Source organism: Piliocolobus tephrosceles, chromosome 15 (genome assembly GCF_002776525.5).
Source record: "Piliocolobus tephrosceles isolate RC106 chromosome 15, ASM277652v3, whole genome shotgun sequence".
NCBI lineage: Eukaryota > Metazoa > Chordata > Mammalia > Primates > Cercopithecidae > Piliocolobus > Piliocolobus tephrosceles.
Window position 1 is genome coordinate 27,595,439 of NC_045448.1, and position 22,551 is coordinate 27,617,989.

A 22,551-nucleotide genomic window follows, 5' to 3' on the forward strand; every position below is an offset into this window, starting at 1 on the left:
TTAGTAGAGACAAGGTTTCACCTTGTTGGCCAGGCTGGTCTTGAACTCCTGACCTTAGGTGATCTGCCTGTTTCAGCCTCCCAAAGTGTTGGGATTACAGGCATGAGCCACCATGCCTGGCCCCAGCTTGAAATTTATTCTAAGTATTTAACCTTCATTACTGTTAAAAATGGGATTTTCTGAACCGTTGTATCTTATAACTTTTACATTTGTATGTATGAAGGCTTTTGATTACTGTATATTCATCTTTTATTCTGCTACTTTACTGAATTAAAAAAAATTTTTTAGTTAGTTTTATCATTGGCTCTCCAGGGGTTTTTAAGTTAGTTTCCATTTACAGCCCACCTTCCATCCCCACCCCTGCGTATTGAGGGACTGCCCTCAAGATTCAGGTGCAAGTCTTTTGCAGCTTAGTGGGATCCTGCAACCAAATTGACTGTACTTAAAAGCTCCATTTATTTATTTATTGTAATAAATTGTACATTTATTTTTTCTTCTCATCAGCAACACTAGCTTTTTTTTTTTTTTTCCTGGGACATTTTTCTTAAAGGAGTGATGTTTCTGTTCATGAAAGTTACTGCTCTGTGTCTAGTAGAGAACAGCAAAGCTAGTAATGGACCGGGTTTACCAGTTAAGTGAACTCACTTGTGCCATCCTGTTGCATAGCTCAGCAAAATACATTTCTATGTGCCACAGTCCTTAAGAATCACTTCTGAATATGTGAAGTGAATGTTAAAACTACTGCTGCAAAGGGTTTGCTGTAATCAGCTAACCTGTTGAAGGTTGAGAGAGTTTTAAGTCAATCATTTGAGGAAAGTCACAAGTATAGTTGCATAATTGTTAGTTGGGCACAGAATGAAGCATTTACTGTCAGCATGTCCTGTCCTCCTCCTTTTTGAGGCCCACAGGCCCCTTGAGATTTGTGCCAGTTGATATTGCCGTCTCTGGCCACCCTTATTCTCTAGCTGAGCTCTTGCAAGCCTCATAGGCTCCTGAAGAGAGAGTGGCCAGGTCCTCTCATGGCAGTAGTGACTTGATGAGACTTCTTTCTGATTCCTGGAGCTCAGCCCTTACTAGTTTTTCTGAATAGGGAATTTTACTTCTATTAGTGTATTTGATTTTCTATTTTTCCCCTCCCTCCTCCTCTTAAATAATACCCTGGGTCCTCGATATCATTTCACCCTGTATTTTCTGCAGACCTTCTCTGAACTTACATTTCCACCAGGAGGCTTCCTTAGCACTCCACACTTTCACTGTGACTCACCAGCACACTGGATCTGCTCAAATGTTGTTAGCTTTCATAGGAAAAACCATCACCCCTTCCAAGCTATGAGCCAGTAAGAAAGAATGATGCTACTACTAAGACAAGCTTCTTGAAAATTATTTCCCTCAGCTTATATGGTACTCCTAGGGCTATTTGCCTTGTGAAAGCACTTTGTGAACTAAGCTATTACAGAAATGTTAAGTGGTATTACCAATACATTTAGAAGAGGTAAGATCCTGCATTTATATGTATCGTGAGCGCTTTCATCCTGCCAGTTTATGATCATAGTTACTCAGTGATTCAAAATCACCTTTTTAAGGAGGCATATGCACTGATAGGTGTTTTCACTGTAGACAGCGTATCTCCTGTGCTGCACCCTTCTGATTTGATCCTGACTCGAGGAACCTTGGATGAAGAGGATGAGGAAGCAGACAGCGACACTGATGACATTGACCACAGAGGTGAGAGGTGGCCCATGGCAACAGAGCATCTGCTTATCCTCACACTGTTTGCCCAGGAGTTTCTTATTGTTAAGCACGTAGCCAGTAATAGTGGGGGAGAGGAGATGGTGAAGGATACAGCACCAGAAAAGAGTTTCCTATATTGAGAGTTCCTGTCCTGCCTACTGGCTGGTTAATACTGAGCTGATTACAGGCCTTTTGTTGGTCTTATGCCTTCTTATCTTTAGGTCCTAACTTGGTTTGAGGGATCCAGGACTTTTGTTTGTTGTTATTTGTATTGTGTTTTAAGAATACGTAAGGGCTGGGTGTGGTGGCTCATGCCTGTAATCCCACCGCTTTGGGAGGCCAAGACAGGAGGAGTGCTTGAGACCGGGAGTTCTGGACAAGCCTGGGCAACATAGTGAGTCTCAGTCTCCACAAAAAAGAAAAAAACACCTGGGCGTGGTTACTCACAACTGTAGTCCAAGCTGCTTGGGAGGCTGAGGTGGGTGGGTTGCTTGAGCCCAGAAGTTTGAGGCTATCGTGAGCTATGATTGTGCCACAGCACTCTAGACTGGGCGACAGAGCAAGACCGTCTGAAAAACAAAAAACAAAAAGAATACATAAGGTGGTGTGGACTAAAACAGTAAGGATAGATTGGCTCTGGAAACCCAAATTCCACTTGGCATAGTTTTATGACCTGTGAGCAGAATCTAATTGTTACTATTATTTTTTGAGACAGGGTCTTGCTTTGTTGCCTAGGCTGGAGTGCAGTGACACGATCTCGGCTGACTGCAACCTCTGCCTCTTGGGTTCAAGCAATTCTCCCACTTCTGCCTCCCAGGTTCAAGCAATTCTCCCACTTCAGCCTCCCAAGTAGCTGGGACCACAGGCACACGCCATCACAGCTGGTTAATTTTTTATATTTTTAGTAGAGATGGGGTTTCGCCATGTTGGCCAGGCTGGTCTCGAACTCCTGGCCTCAAGTGATCTGCCCACCTCGGCCTCCCAAAGTGCTGAGATTACAGGCGTGAGCCACCATGCCCTGCCAGAATCTGATTCTTGAAACAACCATAGGCTGGGCGCGGTGGTTCACACCTATAATCCCAGCACTTTGGGAGCCCTAGTGGGGGCAGATCACCTGAGGCCAGGAGTTTGAGACCAGCTTGGCCAACATGACGAAACCCCATCTCTACTAAAAGTACAAAAAATTAGCTGGGCTTGGTGATGGGCACCTGTAATCCCAGCTACTTGGGAGGCTGAGGCAATAGGATTACTTGAACCTGGAGGCGGAGGCTGCAGTGAGCTGAGAGCTCATCATTGCACTCAAACCTGGGTAACAAGAGTGAAACTTGGTCTCAAACAAAAAAAAAAAGGCTGGGCACAGTGGTTCATGCCTGTAATCCCAACACTTTGGGAGGCCGAGGCGGGTGGATCACGAGGTCAGGAGATCGAGACCATCCTGGCTAACATGCTGAAACCCCGTCTCTACTAAAAATACAAAAAAATTAGCCGGGTGTGGTGGCGGGCACCTGTAGTCCCAGCTACTTGGGAGGCTGAGGCAGGAGAATGGCATGAACCTGGGAGGCAGAGCTTGTAGTGAGCCGAGATTGTGCCACTGCACTCCAGCCTGGGCGACAGAGCAAGACTCCGTCTCAAAAAACAAAAAACAAACAAACAAAACCAATCATAGGATTTAGGTCTTAGCTATGGCCAAGAGCAAACCTCGTTATTCTTTGGGTTTTACATGTAAATTGCCTCATTTAATCAGATTTGTTAAGATGTAATTTACCAACAGTAACATTCACCTTTTTGAGTATATAGTTTGAGCTTTAACAAATACATACTTTCTTGTAACCATCATCACAATTGAAATGTAGAACATATCCCTCGCCCCCCAAAACTTCCTCATGTCCCTTTTTTTTTCAGTCCCCGTCCTGAACACCTAGTGCCTGGCAACCACTGACTGATTTTTGTTCCTTTGATCTTGCCTTTTCCAGAATGCCGTAGAAATAGAATCACAGTATTTAGCCTTTTGCATTTGCCTTTTTTGACTCATCAGTGTAGTCTCTCCATGTTGTTGCATGTATCAGTAGTATGTTCTTTTTTATTGCTGAGTGATACTCCATTATTGTGGATGTACCACAGTTTATCCATTCCTCAGTGGATTGATGTTTGGGTGGATTTTAGCTATTATGAGTAAAGTAACTATAAACATTTCCAAACAGATCTTTGTGTAGACATGTGTTTTCATTTCTCTTGGTTAAAAATACCTGCAAGAGGGACCTTATTTTAGTTACTATGAGGGAGGTATTCTTTCTACTTAAAAAGAAACTACATTTTGGGCAGCATGATAGAGCATGCTTCTAGGAGACATTTCCTTTTTGAGGGAAGTGAGTACTTAAGTTTCTTAGAAGTAACGTACTGTTTTCTGATGGATGGGTGACAGGGGCTCTAATCAGTTTATCTAATGGAAGAGTTGAAAAAGAATTGCTCTTTTTCCTTGCAGTTACAGAGGAAAGCCATGAAGAGCCAGCATTCCAGAATTTTATGCAAGAATCGATGGCACAATACTGGAAGAGAAACAATAAATAGGAGACTTCAGGACACTTGTTTCTAGAAGTCAGAATTTTGGACCTCCACGTGAAAGAACTATCCTTACCTCTGACTGGGGGCTCCCATAAAGGACAATTTTCCTCAGAGTGGCAGAGTTTCTCTTATTAGAGAAATCCTGTGACTCAGATGAAGTCAGGGATAGAAGATCCTTGGACCTGGCAGGTTAACACTGATTATCCCTTGGCCTTTCCCTTGTATTTATGCAAGGAAGGATATACCGAGCTGATACTCTTCCAAGCCTACTTCAAGTTTATCATCTGAACTCAAGTACTTTTGCTGCTGAGGAATGGAATCAAAAGAACATAGTCTCCTCGTGACCACCTCAGATCTCTATTATTAGGCTCAAAGTATAGCCTTTATTACCCCAGCTTCTTGCCCTTGACCGTGCACCCTGAGTTGCCCTTCTATTAGCAGCCAGGGAAAAGTGAAACATGAGCTTATCCAGAATGGCAGCAGTCTCCTTGGCAATCAACCAACATTGCTACGAAATATGCCTCATACTGTATAGCTCATTATAGGGCATCAGGTTTGTTGAAGAAAGTGGGAAAGACATGATTAATGAATCAGAATCCTGTTTCATTGCTGACTTGGATAAAGAGTTTTTAATTTTAAATTTGTTGTAAGACTGCTTGTCATGATTTCAAATTAGGAAATTATATAATTGCAAATAGCTTCACTTCTCCTGTTCAACAGAGGCTTAAGGCCACATGTCCAAACTTGTCTCAATAAGGAGGTGGTATTTTACTAAAGTTTCCCACGTGCACATACTGAGTAAATACAGAGCCAGGCCCAGTTTGTACTGTACTCTGAACTTAATGCAAAGTCTCCTTGGTGATTTACACAAAGGCCGTGGATTTGGGTCAGAGGCACATTTCATACATAACAGCCCTTATAAAGGTTTGCCCTACTTCCACATTTTACAGTGTCTTAAAACAGTACATTTCTTTTAAGGAATTTTATCTTTGTGAGTCAGTACTCCAACTTAGTGGTTCTCACAGTGTGGACCAGGAATATTAGTATCACCTGGGGAATTGTTCAACTCACCTCTTAAAACCTATGAACTCAGAAACCTTAGGGGTGGGGCCGAGCAGTCTGTTTTAGAAAGCCCTCCATGTGATTCTGATGCATAGTAGCCTATGACAGTTCCAGACCAGGTGAATCTCAGATACTAATCCTTACATCATTTGCCTTCTCACATTACCCTCATCTTGACCATCTGGTGCCTGTTCTGCAGTTTAACATTCTGCAGCAATAAAAGTGTTTTATTATAAAGTATTAATTTCAATGCTCTATACTTAGTGGGAACCACTGGTCTCAAAATTTGAAACTATTCTTTAAGAGGAGAACATTCGCAAAGCAAAACTCAAGCATACTTGGTTTTGGTTTTTCTCTGTAGTACTTTTGAATGCTTTATCTTCCTTACAGAATAACTTGTCTTCCTTATGCTTTAAGCTCCAAAAGGGTAAGGAGTGTTAATCATCTTTGTATCCCTTGCACAGGACCTAGCAAATAATTGGTACTCAATGTTTGCTAGATGAAATAAATTCTCAGTTGGCTACTTTATGGAAACTGACTGCCTAATGGCCACTTTCATTATAAACAAAGGAAAATGAAGGTAAGACTGCAACAGGCCAGGCGCAGTGGCTCACACCTGGAATCCCAGCACTCTGGGAGCCCAAGGCGGGCAGATCACTTGAGGTCAGGAGTTTGAGACCAGCCTGGCCAACATGGTGGAACCCCATTTCTACTAAAAATACAAAAGTTAGCTGGGTGTGGTGGCACGTGCGTGTAATCCCAGCTACTCAGGAGGCCGCGGCAGGAGAGTAGCTTGAACCCAGGAGGCAGAGGCTGCAGTGAGCCAAGACTGTACCATTGCACTCCAGCCTAGGCAACAGAGCAAGACTCCATCTCAAAAATAAATAAATTTTAAAAAATACTGTGACAGAAAGGGTTTAGATAAATGTGCTAAAGAGTTACAATTGGCAAATGTATAAATTAGATGTTAAACTATAACCTTATTTCTATCATATTCATTCTCAATACCTGGGACATTTAAGGCATTCAATAATGAATTAAAGCTGTGCCTTATTTTGGTCTATATTAAAGGAGTGGTCTAAATTTTACAAGATGTATTCTGCATCAGAAAACCAAACTTTAGCAGTTTAACACGCTGGCATCCATCACCAAGGCATGAAGCAACACATTTGCTAATTATTCCTAATCACTACAGTGCTACAACATTTACTTAATAAATACTGATTCGGTACTTATGTGTACAGATAGTCTGATGGATGAGTAACCACAGTTACGTTGTTCAGGACAATGATACAAAGTTGAAAGGTACCTATTGCTATGCTTTAAAGGCTGCCTTTACAGTAGCAGAAGCAAAGTGTGCTTAATGGACTGCTGTCCTCTGATGACCAAGCAAATGCAACAAATGAAATATGCACAAGGCTGTCCTTGGACAGTACTTGTTTGCTTTGCTCACAAAGGAGAAAAGGAAAGAAACAATTGAAAATATGTATATGGTGAAAGTATGTGAGTCTGAACAGAAATAACAAAGGCCAAAAGGATGAGGATGGATGGAATAAGTCTAGAGAAGAATATGTGGATGATAGGAGAGAGCTGTCTGAATAAGCAAAAAGGCTATGTCACCATAGACCTCTGATCTTATAAATAAGACACTTCAAAAGCAGCAAAAACAGTTTTAAGAAGGTGACTAACAGATAAGGTATGTTGTGTTTCGCTATTTCCTGTTAGGTATTAGTAATGGATTCCCAACGACCTGAGCCAAAAATGAATCAAGTTAAATGAAAACTGACATCTGATATGAGCATATATTACGAGTCTATTCAAGCACAGTTTTGAAGTTAGCAAACATCTAAATCCTCACATCTCTACAAGGTAGGTCAAAGAAGTATGATTCTCAGTTGTACAAGAGAAATGGCTGCAGAGAAGCTAAGTAACATGTCTAGTCATAGTTAAGACAACAGTCGAGGACAGTGCTTTGCTTTGATTGCCATGCCAGCAGCATCATATTTCATCTGTGAAAGGTGGCTCGGTTGTGGAAAACTATGAAAACTGGATGCAAAAGTAAAATGCAACCTTGTTTGGTGACGTCCAGTTCCTCTGGAATAAGGAAAAACCACTTGTGTTTAAGAACAGGAGTCAAATCAATTTTTATGGAAACAGATTCTAATACAAAAACTTTTTCTGTTGGGTCTAGTAGGTCTGGACAAAAAATCTCCCTCTTTTCCTTTTATATTTTCCTCATCCTCTTCTTGCAGCGCTGGTTGAAAACAGGGGAGGACCCCATGAGGCTGTCAGTGGAGTGGGAACCATAGCTGCTATCTGAGTCATCAGGGCTCTGAGGAATCCCAGCTTCACTCATGCCTGACATGGGCTCCTCGAAGACATCGCTGCCCAGCACACCATGCCCAGAGACATTGCCTTCTTCACTCTCTTGAGGCTCCATTTTCACATGGGCCAGATTCCAAAGAGGAGAAGCATTTACCTCTGCACCTAGAAATAGAGGAAAGGTGGACATATACCTCGTGGTAAGCCAAGTGTAGAACAAAGTAGAGTAAATATATCACTCAGGACCAACTAATATTCTTTGAGCTCAGTTTTCACTCTGATTCTGTACTTGTCAGGAGAACATGGTTGTTATTCTCTGCTTCAAAAAGTTAACCATCACAAAAAAATTACTGGCTCTGATTATCTTCTTTTCCATTTCTTCTACCTTTCTTTCCTCTACCTCACCCACTCCCATTTTCCCTAAACCAGGGAAGTGAAACTAGGCAGGTGGAAAGATCCCGTCTCACAGCCCAAAGACATGCACAACCACAGGCCTTGTTCAGCTCTTTAGTTTGCCTGTCCTTCCTTCTTTTATGGGGCCATCTTGTTTTCCTGCCTTTTGTTTGGGTGTCTGGTCATCTCTCACATTATGAAAAGTTAACGGTCACTACATAATGCTAACAGCAGTTCTCTACCTGGTGTCCTTTGAAGAGACATGGTCCCGAAGTCTGTAACAATTTCTCTTTGGCCCTCCCATCTCTCTGTGTGTTCTATCAATGCTGCTCTCTTATGGTTATTCTTCCATAGTGAAAGGCTGTCTGCCCAACACTTTTAAAATGTGTTTTACTTTTAAAAGTATGACCTAATTCCATTTAGACCACATTTGAGGATTTGCTGTTTGAGTCATTTGTGCACTGATGAAATGACAATTTATATGTGTAAACAACTGAGTGCCCAGACTAATTGGCAACCTAACTGACACATAACCAGTTAGTTGTCCTGGCTCCTAAGGTAATCACAGAGTCTGGAAAAAGAAGCCAGATACCTCTAACTGGGAAGCCTTTTTTTTTGTTTTGAGACGGAGTCTTGCTTTGTTGCCCAGGCTGAAGTGCAGTGGCACAATCTTGGCTCATTGCAAGCTCAGCCTCCGGGGTTCACGCCATTCTCCTGCCTCAGCCTCCCGAGTAGCTGGGAGTACAGGTGCCTGCCACCGTGCCTGGCAAATTTTTTGTATTTTTAGTAGAGATGGGGTTTCACCATGTTAGCCAGGATGATCTCGATCTCCCGACCTCATGATCTGCCTGCCTCGGCCTCCCAAAGTGCTGGGATTACAGGTGTGAGCCACTACGCCTGGCCGGAAGCCCTATTTCAGTGTCTTTCATCTTCAATTTGTTAGAGTACTTTAGCAGGGAAGCAAAACTCTGAGAACATCCTTGAGCAATTACCACTCCCCCATCTATCTGGCAGCTGTCTTATTCAATGAAGTACAAGCATCAGGAAGGACCAATACAGAATACTAAAAAAAAAATACTGAAGGAGGAAGGGGATAGCTTCCCAAACAGCTGGATCAGCTGAATCAGCCTGGGTAATCAACAGGACAACACATATTGCATCTACATCTTAACTAGGGATTATTTTAAAGAATGCCTGTAAAGCTGCTAATCCTCTCTTCACTAATTAGAAAGAGAAGAATGCTGGGATCTCTAGATAGGTGAAACTGTATTCATTTTAGGACTTTCCATTGTGTCCACTGCTGCTTTTGTTCTTCTACCTCTTGAGCTTGATTCCAAAAAGCGAAAAGTACTGAAATTGGCAGATTTCCCAGAATTAAAGTGAGTAAGTTTATTTGTCTTACTTGAAGCCTGTGGTGAAGCTTCAACCTCCAGGTTAGATGGGAAGCGTTCACTCTGAGCCCCAAGCACTCCCATAGGCAGTGACTGGTCTCCAGAAGCAAGGTCAGCCTCTAGCTCCTCACTGACAGGAAAGGTGATATCGCTCACAGGTTCCTCCTTGATCTTCACAGGTTTCATGTCCTCTGTGGCCTTCTCAGGATTGACAATCCTTTCATATTCTTCAGAGAGTTGCTTACTAATCTGTTGGCAAGCAAGAGTCAATTTTCCAAGGAAATGTTAAAAGCAAGTTGTATAGTCAGCTTGTGACATCCCATGGAAAAGCCAACAGAACATGAATAACAGAATTTTAAAACATTCACTGCCAATGGTAGGGATTTGTTTAAGGTGTTGAGTTTGCATTTATGAGTGATAGAGATATGTAAAGAAAATTGGTTTGGCAGAGAATGTGTATGTGATTAATTAAAAGTAACATACAGGTAGCCGGGCACGGTGGCTCACGCCTGTAATCCCAGCACTTTGGGAGGATGAGGCGGGTGGATCACCTGAGGTCGGGAGTTCAAGACCAGCCTGACCAACATGGAGAAACCCCGTCTCTACTAAAAATACAAAACTAGTCGGGTATGGTGGCACATGCCTATAATCCCAGCTACTTGAGAGGCTGAGGCAGGAGAACCACTTGAACCCAGGAGGCGGAGGTTGCAGTGAGCCAAGATTGCACCACTGCATTCCAGCCTGGGGGACAAGAGCAAAACTCCATCTCAAAAAAAAAAAAAAAAAGTAACATAAAGGTTAAAAAGTGTTAAAACAGAACTGGGACAAAAGATTACATTTTTTTTTGGCTATAAAAATTAACAGGAGGCTGGGCACAGTCATTCACACCTGTCATCCCAGTACTTTGGGAGGCCAAGGCGGGAGGACCACTTGAGCCTAGGAGTCTGAGACCAGCTTGGGCAACATCTAGTTTTTTTTCAGACAGGGTCTTGCTCTGTCACCCAGGTTGGAGTGCAATGGCACAAAAAAAAAAAAAAGAGCTGGGCATGGTGGTTCACATCTGTGGTCCTAGCTACTTGGGAGGCTGAGGTGGAAGGATCACTTGAGCCTAGCAGGTCAAGGCTGTAGTGAGCTGTGATTGTGCCACTGCACTCCAGCCGGGCAACCCTGTCTAAAAAAAGGAAAAAAAAGTTGACATATGTATCCTAGGTGAATAATCAATGGTGTGGGAAATCTGGATCACTTAGCAAAAACTTTTTTTCTTGGGTGTTAAATATTTTAGACCTGCAGAGACTGAAACAGTGAACAAATGACTTAAGAGCACAAGGGCTGAAGAGATTAGGTATTTCTGGTTCCAACCAAAATCACCCCCCACCAACCCATCCTCCAGGCAATATCATTTTACTTTTTTTCATAGCACTTAACATACAAAATTGTATTTTTGTGAGTATGTGCTTAGAGACAGCTAAGTCTTGCTATATTGCCCAGGCTGGCCTTAAACTTCTGGCCTCAAACAATCCTCCCACCTCAGCCTCCGAAGCAGCTATATTAGATATATATATTATAATTCTAGTCAAACCATTATATTAGCTGCTTGGGAGGCTGAGGCGGGAGGACTGCCAGTAGGAGATCTATGTTTTCTTTTTTTTTTTTTCAGACAGGGTCTTGCTCTGTCACCCAGGTTGGAGTGCAATGGCACAATCATGGCTCGCAGCAGCCTTAACTTCCTGGTCTCAAGTGATCTCACCTCATACTCCCGAGTAGCTGAGACCACAGGCATGAGCCATCATGTCCAGCTAATTTTTATTTTTAAATTTTCTATAGAGATGGGGGTCTCACTATATTGTCCAGGCTGGTCTTGAACTCCTGGCCTCAAGCAATCCTCCCACCTCAGCTTCCCAAGTAGCTGGGATTACAGGCATGTGCCATCATGCCCAGCTCCTGAAATTGTTTTATCATTTTTTGTTGACTTGTGTTTGTTTCCCTTCAAAAACAATGTACGCTCAGGTAACTTAGTAACTGCTGAATCCCACAATGCTCGACTCTCAACAGGCATTCAATAAATACTTGATGAATAAAATCAGACTACCTGCATTCTCTCAGATTCCATATACTTGTGGATTAGTTTCTTCCAGAGGAAGTATCTGTGAATGTGGCCGTTCATTGACTAAAGGAGACCCATTTGGCCAGGAACATTGCTAGGGCCATCATAAAAGTATGTTAAGTTCACTCGGTTCCAAGACTCTCTGCTCTGCACTCTAGACCAAGTGTTATGGGATCCTGTTGAACACTCCTAGATTGCACAGACATCTGTGCCCACTTTTCAACAGGGTCGCCTCACCTGTAGCATGTAACTGTGATAGTCCTTGATGCGGTGCTGCCAGAACTTCTGGAGGGAGAGCACACTGCCGATACCCACTTCATGGAATACCTGCTCCATCACATCTGGAAAAGGAGTCTGTCCCAGCCGGGCCTCCCGGTCCACAGCAAAACGCAACAACTTGGTAAACTTCAGGCAATACTCATGTGCCACATCAGTTAGGGTCTCCAGGACACTTTCATTAGCACAGTCAAAGCCTGCGTGGGCCAGGATTGTGGCCACTGCCTGGTAAAGGAGCTGCCGACAGGAGTGCCAGCTGAGTTCAGTCACAGGTTCCCCTTTCCCACTGAAAGTGGAGATATGATGATGTTATTAATGTTCTTGCAAAGGGGTGACCTCACCTGTCTCCCCAGGAGTTTTACAATTCCAGTCAAGCCACTGGCCTAGCTTTCCAGGGAAATTCTATCCAAGTTACATAGCTCAGTTTCATCCTGCTGCTATCAGGACATGTCTTAGCAACCCATGGTCATATCTTTGATCTCCTCCAAAGACATAGTTTGAATAGGCAATACATGTCTATAATACACAGTCCAAAAGGATATCTAGTGAAAAGAAAGTTTCCTTCTAGCAACTGTTCAATTTTGATCACTTTTAGGATTAAGTTTAACAGTATAGCCCAGACACTGCTCAGTGATGCTCTAATTATTTTACCATAACCTAGTTTTCATACATGCTGGGCAATATATTAATACAAACTTTTAGAAATTCACAGTTCCAATAAAGAGATTCTTCACAGCTTGCCAGGAGTTTAAGATTCTTAGATTCTTATAAAATTACAAGGGACCATTTCAAAACAGGGAAGGCAACTCAATTTTATAAAAGCAGTTTAAAACGTATATAGCTTATAAAGCATTTTCATCCTATCCTGTGTTGTGCAATGGGTAGGGTCTGCATTATTGTTATTTCTATTTGCCAGGAGAGGAAACAGGTTCAGAAGGGCTGACTTGCCAAAATTTGTTTACATGTTATTAATAAGTGGTAAAGCTTCTGACTCCAGAAACCGTATCCTTCATAATACACCATTTTGCCCCAATCACCACTGCAGAAATCTTAATATTTCCAAGAAAAAATTTAAGAAAGCTATTTGATCTAAAAATAACTTAAGAAGCTTTTAATAATTTACCTGTCTCTTGAAATCTCCTATGGGCTTCTGCCTATCCCTGACAAAGGAATTTATTTTACCAATAAAAATAAAATAGAGCACAGAAAATCATATTTCCTTGGTTCATACTTGGCATGTGTCATCACGCACTGTACAAAAGTACCCGAGGGGTTATCCACCCACTAAACCCTGACCTGTTCAATAGCAACTATTGCAGTTTACATAATAGTTTGAGAATAAGACAATTAATTGCCAAGCAACTTTTCATTTACTATCGTCGTCATTTCCATGGCCAGTGTCTCTCCGCCAAAAGCTAAAGGCCTCAGAGGTACCTAATAAACAGAGACAACTAAACCAATATCACTTTCCTAGAATAATATGTGGACCTCTTTCAAAGGAAAATAATTTTTTGGTGGCCTCATAGCTGATGCGAATTATTTTTGTTATACAGTTTCTTAAATATGTATAAAATAAAACCATGTACAAACTTTTGATGGTTATGGCTCTTACTAACGATATAAATTTGATACAAAACTAAAAATGCATAAATAACACTATCAATTTAATATGATAGATAACATTATGTTGTTGAAATTAAATTGCCCTCAGTATGTGAATACAGTATTGATCACCACAGAGCAAGTTTTTTGAGTTGGGCGTGTCTATGCTAGCATATATTTGCTGTGCATGTAATAACAGTTATGCCTCCTCTTTTCATTATTCCAGTGACTTCAGAACTTTTTATTACAGTGGACCTTGATATAATCTGGCCTTCACCTGGCCCAACTGCAATGCAACCCTTATGTATTTAGTCTATTTCTGTACTTTTCTTGTTAGTTTGGGAACCATTAAAATAGTATTATTGGCAACAGGTAGATGTAATAAATAACAAATAATATCACTTCTGTAGTATTCTTGCCAAACATATTTAATCTGAATCTAATCTTGAGGAGATAATCAACAAATCCAGTAATTGCGACATTCTACAAGTGACCTGAACTCATAAGACTCTAAAGAGGCATAACAACCAGATACAATGCATGAATCTTTGTTAGGTCCTGGACTCGGTGGAGGGGGGGAAGATATTTACAAAAGATAATTGGAAGAATGTGAATATGAACTTATTAAGTAGTATTTAATGTTCATTTACTTTGGTGTGTTAATGGTATTATGATTATGCAGGAAAATTTCCTTATTAGGATATGCATGCTGAGGAATTTAGGGGTGAAATATGGCGATGTCTGCAACTTCCTTTAAAATGTTTGGGGGAAAATGTGTGCATACACAAGTATACATATATGTATGTTTGTATATGTGTGTATATATGTGTATACACACACATATGTGAGAAAGTAAATGTGGCAAAATGTTAAACATTGGTGAATCATGGTGAAGGGTATTTGGATATTTGTTGAGTACTACTTACACATTTCTGTAGGTTTGGCAAATTTCAAAATGAAAAGAAAAAAAGTAATTGTTTGGCATTAAATACAATTTGCACACTGACATCTAGTAGTAGCTCTAGGTTATAAGGCAGTCCCCTTCAGAGGATGTGGAGCAGGGCTTCTCAAACTTAAATGCACATACAAATCTCCTGGAGATCTTGTTAAAATGCAGATTCTGATTCAGGAGGACTGGGTGAGGCCTGAGATTCTGCATTTCTAAAAAACTCCCAGGTTATGTTGATGCTGCAGATCTTGGACCAGATATTGAGTAGCAGGGATCAATAATATTTTTATATTATTCTTTCTTTTTTTTTTTTTTTCCCAACAGGGTCTTACTCAGTCACCCAGGCTGAAGTGCAGTGGAGTCATCTGCAATCTCTGCCTCCCCTGGGTTCAAGTGATTCTCGTGCCTCAGCCACTAAACCTGATTAATTTTTGTATTTTTAGTAGAGATGAGGTTTCCCCATGTTGGCCAGGCTGATTTTGAACTCCTGGCCTCAAGTGATCCACCCACCTTGGCTTCCTAAAGTGTTGGGATTACAGCCTTGAGCCACTGTGCTCAGCTTATATTATTATTTCCTAAACTATGTTATCAAAATGAAAACACACAATTTAAAGATTCTTGTATAGATTTGTGGATTCCTAAAAATACCAGAATAAGTCCATGAATCCCAATTTAAAGACACCGAGTTAAACCCATAATATATTTTTTATATTAAAGAGAACAGACTAGATCCTAAGAACTATGAGGCCATGGCCTTTTTTACATACCAGTGTATTACCCTGCTCCTAGTAAAGTGCTTGGCACATAGTAAGCACTCAAAAAATTAAAAAATACAGACCCTGAATTCTGAAGACTGGCATTCAAAACTTAGACATCTCACTAATTACCTGAGAAACCTTGGCCAAGTCAACTACTCTTATCCTCATTTTCCTCGCATGGAAATGGAAATGCTATTACAAGCTAAACAGGGTTGTTGGGAAGATGACTTGAGAAAAGTAAGATACAGCAAAGCCTTGACTTACCGATAAAAGTCACTCTCTGGGTCACTGTGCCGGATCTGGAATGGTGCATTGGGATTTTTACAATCTAAAGGCAGGAGGTCATCAGGGAGAGGAGGTGACCCAGGGCACGAGGGAAGAGGTTCACTCTCTTCAGTTTTTACACCTTCTGTCTGCTGCTGATTCTGGGCCTGTGCTGTGGCAATAAGGTTGCGAAGTCGTCGGTTGTGCTGAATCAACTGAATCGTATGGATGGTGAGACTACATGGCTCTGAGGGGATGTCCAGCATAGTGGGGGGCTTCGGCTTGTTGGCTGAGGGCTGGTGCAGGGGTGGGTCATGGACTTCCACCAGACGGAACTCCCGTGGGAGCAAATCAAAGGAACTTCTGTTGGTCTGGCTTGATGATATTGGTATCTCTCCCCAGTATCTCAACATTTTGGAATAAGAAGAGAAGAGGTCTCAGGATAAATGTAGACGATAACCTAAAAGTAATGTGTTTAAATCCTGGCAACTTTAGATTATAGGCTTCTGTAGTGAAAAATACGAGGTCTAGCCAGCTATTTATGTAAAAAGCAGGCTATTTGTGACCACTTAGAAAAATGTCAGTGTCAGCAAAACTGCAGGACCAAAGATGTTCTCCCTAAACAAAACTGTTAGATGCTGGTTATTGTCATACTATGACAATTCCTACTACACTGAACCACAGGGTAGAATTTGGGTCATTAGTGGACCAACTACAACAGCATCTGGAGCTCTAGTATCCCTATTTCCATCTCACTCACTAACTCATTACCAGAACTACCATCATGCTCAATCCTGAACAATAAGCAAGGCATGATAAAGTATCTTGATACATTTGTGCTGGATCAATAGGAGAAAAGCAAGTAGCGTTAAAGATAGTAAGAAGTGGTTCTTATTATGTGTGTCTTAGGCATGGTCCTGGTGGAAAAATTTATGAACCACTAATATAAATGGCATTATGCTTTCAACTTTTGACATATAGAATGTGAGGAATGTGAGAGATTTCTGCTGCCTCCTAATTGGTATCCCTTCCTCCAATCTCTCTTTGTATGTAATCTATTCTCTACACTGCTGCTAGACTTACTCATTTTAAAACTTAAATCTAATGGCTTCCCATTGCCTACTGGAAAAAGTCAGAATTCCTTGGCTTACCATTCAACAAAATTCACAATCTGGTTTCAACTCACCTTTGCAGATTCATTGTCCATATGTCTCTTCAAGTTCAACAAATATTTATCAAATGCCTGGCATTCTGTGCGGATCAAAGACTGATAATGTGAGATCCTTGCCCTGAGGTGAGGAAGAGAAACAGAAGCAGAATATTTCAATATGAAAGTACGTGGTAAGTACTGTTCTAGAGGTATATGGACCTGGGGTAGTGGAAGCACAAAGGAGGAACACCCTGGGTGAAATGACTACCTTTGTTCTAACAACATTATACTACTCAGTTTCTTGAGAATGCTATACATTTCCACAGTTGACACTTCCAGCTGTGAACTCTGCCAGAAATGCTCTGCCAACCCTGCACATCCCTGGCAGACTCATATTCATTTTTAAGTACAGCATAAGTCCCCACCCTCCGTCACTTCCCCAGTGCATCTCCCTTTCTCTATTCTCACAGTGCTTTGCATGTCTGCGTCACAGCATTTATCCTTGGATTTTAATTAGTACTTATTGCAATAGATTTTTTCCTCCTATTTCTTATGGCCATGGTCTTGTTACAGGGCCAGGCACAGAGAAATATCTATCTGGCATTTCTTGAATGTTTACTATATACCAGACTTCACCTTTTTTGTTTGTTTCTTTTTTGAGACAGGGTCTCACTCTGTAGCCCAGGCTGGAGTGCAGTGGTACAATCATAGTTCACTGCAGCCTCAACCTCCTGGGCCCAAGAAATTCTCCCACCTCAGCCTCTCGAGTAGCTGGGACTACAGGCGTGCGCCAGAATTTTTTTTTTTTTTTTTTTTTTTGGCGAGACAGGGTCTCGCCATGTTGCCAAGCCTCCTCTGGAACTCCTGGGCTCAAGCCACCCTCCCGCCTCAGCCTCCCGAAATGTTGGGATTACAGGAATGAACCACCGTTCCGGCTGGCATTTATTGTTTAATTCAATTCTTCCAACAACCTTATGAAGCTAATAATCTTATTCCCATTTTTCAGAGTGAGGGCTGAGGCCTAGTGTCTTGCCCAATGTCACAAATGGCGAGGTCGAAAATCGACAGTCTCCGGAGTCTGCACTCTTAACCACTAAACTATTCTGCCTTAATAATTAATTTCAGAAAAAAATAAATGAATGAACGAAATAAAAAAAAAAGTCGCCCTCTTCCCTTACTTTACCGAAAGGAGCAGGAAGAACAGGCACTGAGCCCAAGGAATGCCCAAGTCCCTCCAGGGGTTTTCTCGGTCACGGTCCGCCGGCGCAGGCGCCAATCAGAGGGTCCTGAGGTCGCCTGCTGTCCAGAGCAGCCGGAAGAAGGGGAGGTCTGTACCTGAACCGAGACAAGGAGGTACCACACTACTCACTGCTGCCTCGCAGAGCGGGCTGGGCGTCTGTCTGGACCCCAAGAGGCCTGAGGCAAGGGTCGCGTCAAGCCCCAAAAGCTGGTTTGTTGATTAGTGAGCTAAGACCGCCGGAAGCGCTTCTTCTCAATCAAGCTATGCAACAGGAAGTCATTACGATCTCGTTGTAACCTCTAAAGATGTCCCCGTTCTGCACAGCATCCCGATAACCGTTTTTGTTTTTCTCGTATTATGACCTTTTCGTGTTAGCACCAGTTTGCAACTCTCCAGGTCGTGAAGGAGCAACTTCACCATCGCCGCCTGCAGACGCCACTGGGACCTTGGGAGAGTGGGACGTGTACAGGAACGTAAAGACCGAAGGGTGAGGTTTCGAAGGAGCAGATTTCGAGGTTGCACCGGTTGAGGATGGCTGACATTCTCTCTCAGTCAGAGCCGCTGGCATCGCAAGAGCTCAGTGGGGACTTCAAGAAGCCAGCTCTGCCGGTGCCCGCAGCGGCGCGGAGTAAGGCCCCGGCCACCAGTTCTTCAAACCCTGAGGAGGTGCAGAAGGAAGGGCCCACTGCGTTGCAGGACTCCAGTTCTGGGGAGCCCGACGTCCCTCCTCCTCAGCCGGACTGCGGGGATTTTAGGAGTCTACAGGAGGAGCAGTCGCGCCCCGCGACAGCGGTTTCTTCCTCTGGCGGTTCAGCCAGGGCTCCCCCCTACCAAGAGCCTCCATGGGGTGGCCCTGCCACAGCCCCCTACAGCTTAGAGACCCTGAAGGGCGGCACTATCCTTGGCACCCGTAGCTTGAAAGGGACGAGTTACTGCCTTTTCGGGAGGCTGTCTGGCTGCGACGTGTGCCTGGAGCACCCTTCGGTGTCTCGGTACCACGCAGTGCTGCAGCACAAGGCGTCCGGCCCTGACGGAGAATGCGATAGCAGCGGGCCAGGCTTCTACCTCTACGATCTGGGAAGCACTCATGGCACTTTTCTCAACAAAACTCGCATCCCACCTCGCACCTACTGTCGAGTCCACGTTGGGCATGTTGTTCGCTTCGGAGGCAGCACCCGGCTCTTTATCCTGCAGGTAGGTAGAAAAACCTAGAATTGAAATCTCGGGCTCATTGGGCTGCGTTCTTGGGCTTCTTAAGCTTTTGATGAGGAAGAAGAATCTCCCACTCAGCGGTTACAAAAGTGAAGGAATCAAGTCTGGCCTATCATCTCCAGAGCGCTGTACGCATTGCCGTATTTCTGAAAGTCATGTTCACAATCCCGAACTCTAAAATAGTTTTTTGTTTGTTTGTTTTTTGGCCAGTTGCGGTGGCACGCGCCTGTAATCCCAACACTTTGGGAGGCCCAGGCGGGAGGATCGCTTTAGCCCAGGAGTTTGAGAGGAGGCTGGGCAACGTGGCAAGACCCTGTCTCTAAAAAAAAAAATCAGTTAGCCAGGCATCATGGTCCCAGCTACTCGGAAGGCTGAGATGGGAGGATCACCTGAGCCAGGAGGTCAAGGCTGCAGTGAGGTGTATTCCAGCCACTGCACTCCAGTCCAGCCTAGGCGACAGAGCAAGACCCTGTCTCTAAATAAATAAATAACCTTTTTTTCCTTGGTTCATCAGGGACCAGAGGAAGACCGAGAGGCAGAATCCGAGTTAACAGTAACACAGTTGAAGGAATTGCGCAAGCAGCAACAAATATTGTTGGAGAAGAAGATGCTAGGAGAAGACTCAGATGAAGAAGAGGAAATGGATACCTCTGAAAGGAAGATAAATGCTGGTAGCCAAGATGATGAGATGGGTTGCACCTGGGGAATGGGTAAGAAATTAAAATTGCTGCCGGAGGTTAATATTTTACGTTCATTTCTAGTGGTAGCCTTAAATGTTTTTCTAAATCATACAGCTTTTCATGGGTCACATGAGGTAACCAAAACCCGGAGTGATTCATTAACTTTACTGATGTAAAGAAATTGACTTATAGGCACTTCGGATTTTTTAAAAATTTGTTTTTAATGCACTCTATTGTTCAAAACTTGTCCTAGGCATAAAATTATTATTTTTACAATTCTAAAATTTTATATTTATTAAGTACTGACCTTGTGCTATGTGATTATCATTGGAGGGGGTGGAACTCTATTCAATCAAATAAATGGGATGTTATTCAATATAGGATATTCTCTTGAATTTTTTGTACTTTGTGAAAATATCCTGAAATGTGGAATATCTAATCAGAGAAAGCTGGTCCCTTAGCCAAAATAATAAACTTTCTTTAACACCAGATATTTTAGAAAATGGATATTCAGGAGATGGGAGTATAAAAAGGTAGAAGATGGCCTTAATATATAGTTGGGAAGACAGGAAAAGTTACGAAATTACTTGTGCTAAGTGCCAAACAAAAGCTAGAACCATAAGTAAGCTAGAGTGAAAGTTTGGAGAAGAGAGAACAGTCCCTGGGGACTTAGTTAGACCTGTGTTGTCTGATATGGTAGCCACTAGCCACATGTGGTTACTGAGCACTTGCAGTGTGGCTAGTCCCAAGTGACATGTGCTGTAAATGCAAAATACACACTGAATTTCAAAGACTTAGTCTGAAAAAAAGAACATAAAATATCTCTTTCATGATATTTTTATATTGATGACATGCTGAAATGACAATTTTATCTGTTTCTTTTATTTTGTAATGTGGCTAATAGAAAATTTAAGATTATACATACGGCTTTCATTATATTTCCGTTGGACAGCACTGACTTAGATCTTTGGGAAACTTTATTTTTTTTATTTTAGTAAAGACAGGGTTTCGCCATATTGGCCAGGCTGGTCTTGAACTCCTGACCTTGTGATCCACCCCCTCCTCTTCCCCGCTTGGCCTTCCAAAGTGTTGGGATTACAGGCATGAACCACCACACTCAGCAGGGAAACTTTATAAGCATAAGGATTTTTGAGCTGGAACTTGAAGGAAAGGAAAAAGCCTTATGAAGTTGAGTATTGGGATTGGTATTCAGGGTAGGGATTGATGATTTTAAGGAAGTTGTGAGTAGACCAGTCTATTTGGCAGATGTAAGAAGTATTAGGAAATTATATTGGAAATGAAAGTTAGATATGAGTATGAGAGAACAAGAATGCCAGACTGAGGAGCTCAAATTTTTTTCCACAATGGTAATTTTACTTTTAAAATATAATAATAATGGAGAAAAAAAAATTAAGGTGCCATGAAAACGTTTTGATTTATCACACAATTTAGAAAACCTGAATATGCTCATACTGGTGGGTTGTGTTTGTTCCATCACCCGTTGTCCCTGCAAGTATATATTATTATTTTTCATCACAGATAAACTACATCTTTTTTTTTTTTTTTTTTTTTTGGAGACAGAGTCTTACTCTGTCGCCCGGGCTGGGGCTGGAGTGCAGTAGCGCGATCTTGGCTCACTACAACCTCTTCCTCCCAGGTTCAAGCAATTCTCTTGCCTCAGCCTCCCGAGTTTTTTTTGAGACAGAGTCTCGCTGTGTCGCCCAGGCTGGAGTGCAGTGGCGCCATCTTGGCTTACTGCAAGCTCCGCCTCCCAGGCTCACACCATTCTCCTGCTTCAGCCTCCAGCGTAACTGGGACTACAGGTGTCCGCCACCATGCCTGGAGAATTTTTGTATTTTTGGTGGTGATGGGGTTTCACCGTGTTAGCCAGGATGGTCTTGATCTTCTGACTTCGTGATCTGCCCGTCTTGGCCTCCCAAAGTGCTGGGATTACAGGCGTGAGCCACCACGCCCAGCCTAATTTTTTGTATTTTTAGTAGAGATGGGGTTTCACCATGTTGGCCAAGCTGGTCTGGAACTCCTGACCTTGTGATCCACCTGCCTCGGCCTCCCAAGTTGCTGGGATTACAGGTGTGAGCCACCGCGCCCAGCCTAAACTATGTCTTTATGCAGCCTGAAAGAATAGTGGGTATCATTCAAATAGTCTCTTCTCATGTCTGATTGTCTTTTCTTTCTTTCCCATATCCTGTAGGAGAAGATGCAGTAGAGGATGATGCTGAAGAGAACCCTATTGTCTTAGAGTTTCAGCAGGAAAGGGAGGCCTTTTATATAAAGGATCCCAAAAAGGCCCTCCAAGGCTTTTTTGACCGAGAAGGTATGTAAACAGATTCTGACCATACCACTAAAATGTATCCAGAGCAGTGTGGTTTTCTAGAGCTTCAGGTTGAGCTTTATACTAAGATATGCTATAATTTTATTGCTGTCCTTCTTGTTCACTTTTTACTCTTGTGGTCAGTTGCTTTAGGTTTATTTTGAAAATTATTCCTCATTAGTATAGTAGAGGGAAAAAAATCATAAAAATCTTGTTAGTCTTTCTTCTTACCTTAAAAAAAAGAAGTACTTTTTCCTGAGTCATCTCATTCTTCTCAAAAGATCCTGGACTTTGGTGGTGGGGAAATTGAGCCAACTTCCTGTAATTTTTTAATTCCAAATTCACCTGATCTTTTGTAATTCTTAACATGGGTTTTGACTTTATATTATATGATTTAAAATTTTTTTCCATAGAGGATTGTTTTGGTAGAAATACTTTGAGAGAATATCTGTGTATATATATGTATATCTGTATATATTTTATATGTATATATAAATAATATATGAAACAGCTGTACACTTAA

The 22,551-nt window shown here is 42.2% G+C and overlaps 3 protein-coding genes across 8 annotated transcripts in view; 2 read left to right on the plus strand and 1 right to left on the minus strand.

The window, feature by feature from the left end:
- The window catches only part of GPN1 (GPN-loop GTPase 1), a 21,002-nt gene extending 16,064 nt beyond the window's left edge, over positions 1–4,938 (plus strand). Inside the window, exons 13-14 of one of the 2 annotated variants that reach the window (XM_023217254.3) lie at positions 1,618–1,725; positions 4,214–4,938. In XM_023217254.3, the coding sequence (XP_023073022.1) occupies positions 1,618–1,725; positions 4,214–4,299 (194 nt within the window). In that variant the 3' untranslated portion in view covers positions 4,300–4,938. The remainder of the gene's footprint in view (positions 1–1,617; positions 1,726–4,213) is intronic. The other variant, XM_023217255.1, reaches the window with a different exon arrangement.
- On the minus strand, positions 4,904–18,255 carry SUPT7L (SPT7 like, STAGA complex subunit gamma). 5 transcript variants are annotated; one of them, XM_023217252.1, is made up of 6 exons: positions 17,748–18,255; positions 16,601–16,703; positions 15,415–15,874; positions 11,803–12,127; positions 9,473–9,710; positions 4,904–7,842 (listed from the first exon to the last, which is right to left on the minus strand). In XM_023217252.1, exons 3-6 carry the CDS (start codon positions 15,825–15,827, stop codon positions 7,580–7,582), a joined length of 1,239 nt encoding a protein of 412 aa, XP_023073020.1. In that variant the 5' UTR covers positions 15,828–15,874; positions 16,601–16,703; positions 17,748–18,255; the 3' UTR covers positions 4,904–7,579. The 5 variants fall into 5 exon arrangements, with proteins under 5 accessions (XP_023073020.1, XP_023073019.1, XP_023073017.1 ...); XM_023217251.1 differs by having other exon boundaries at positions 15,415–15,819; positions 17,743–18,255; XM_023217249.2 differs by having other exon boundaries at positions 6,338–7,842; positions 15,415–15,819; positions 17,748–18,051.
- Positions 17,890–22,551, plus strand: part of SLC4A1AP (solute carrier family 4 member 1 adaptor protein) — a 32,989-nt gene continuing 28,327 nt past the window's right edge. Inside the window, exons 1-3 of the mRNA XM_023217239.1 lie at positions 17,890–18,998; positions 19,531–19,726; positions 21,909–22,031. Of these exons, the coding sequence (XP_023073007.1) occupies positions 18,336–18,998; positions 19,531–19,726; positions 21,909–22,031 (982 nt within the window). The 5' untranslated portion in view covers positions 17,890–18,335. The remainder of the gene's footprint in view (positions 18,999–19,530; positions 19,727–21,908; positions 22,032–22,551) is intronic.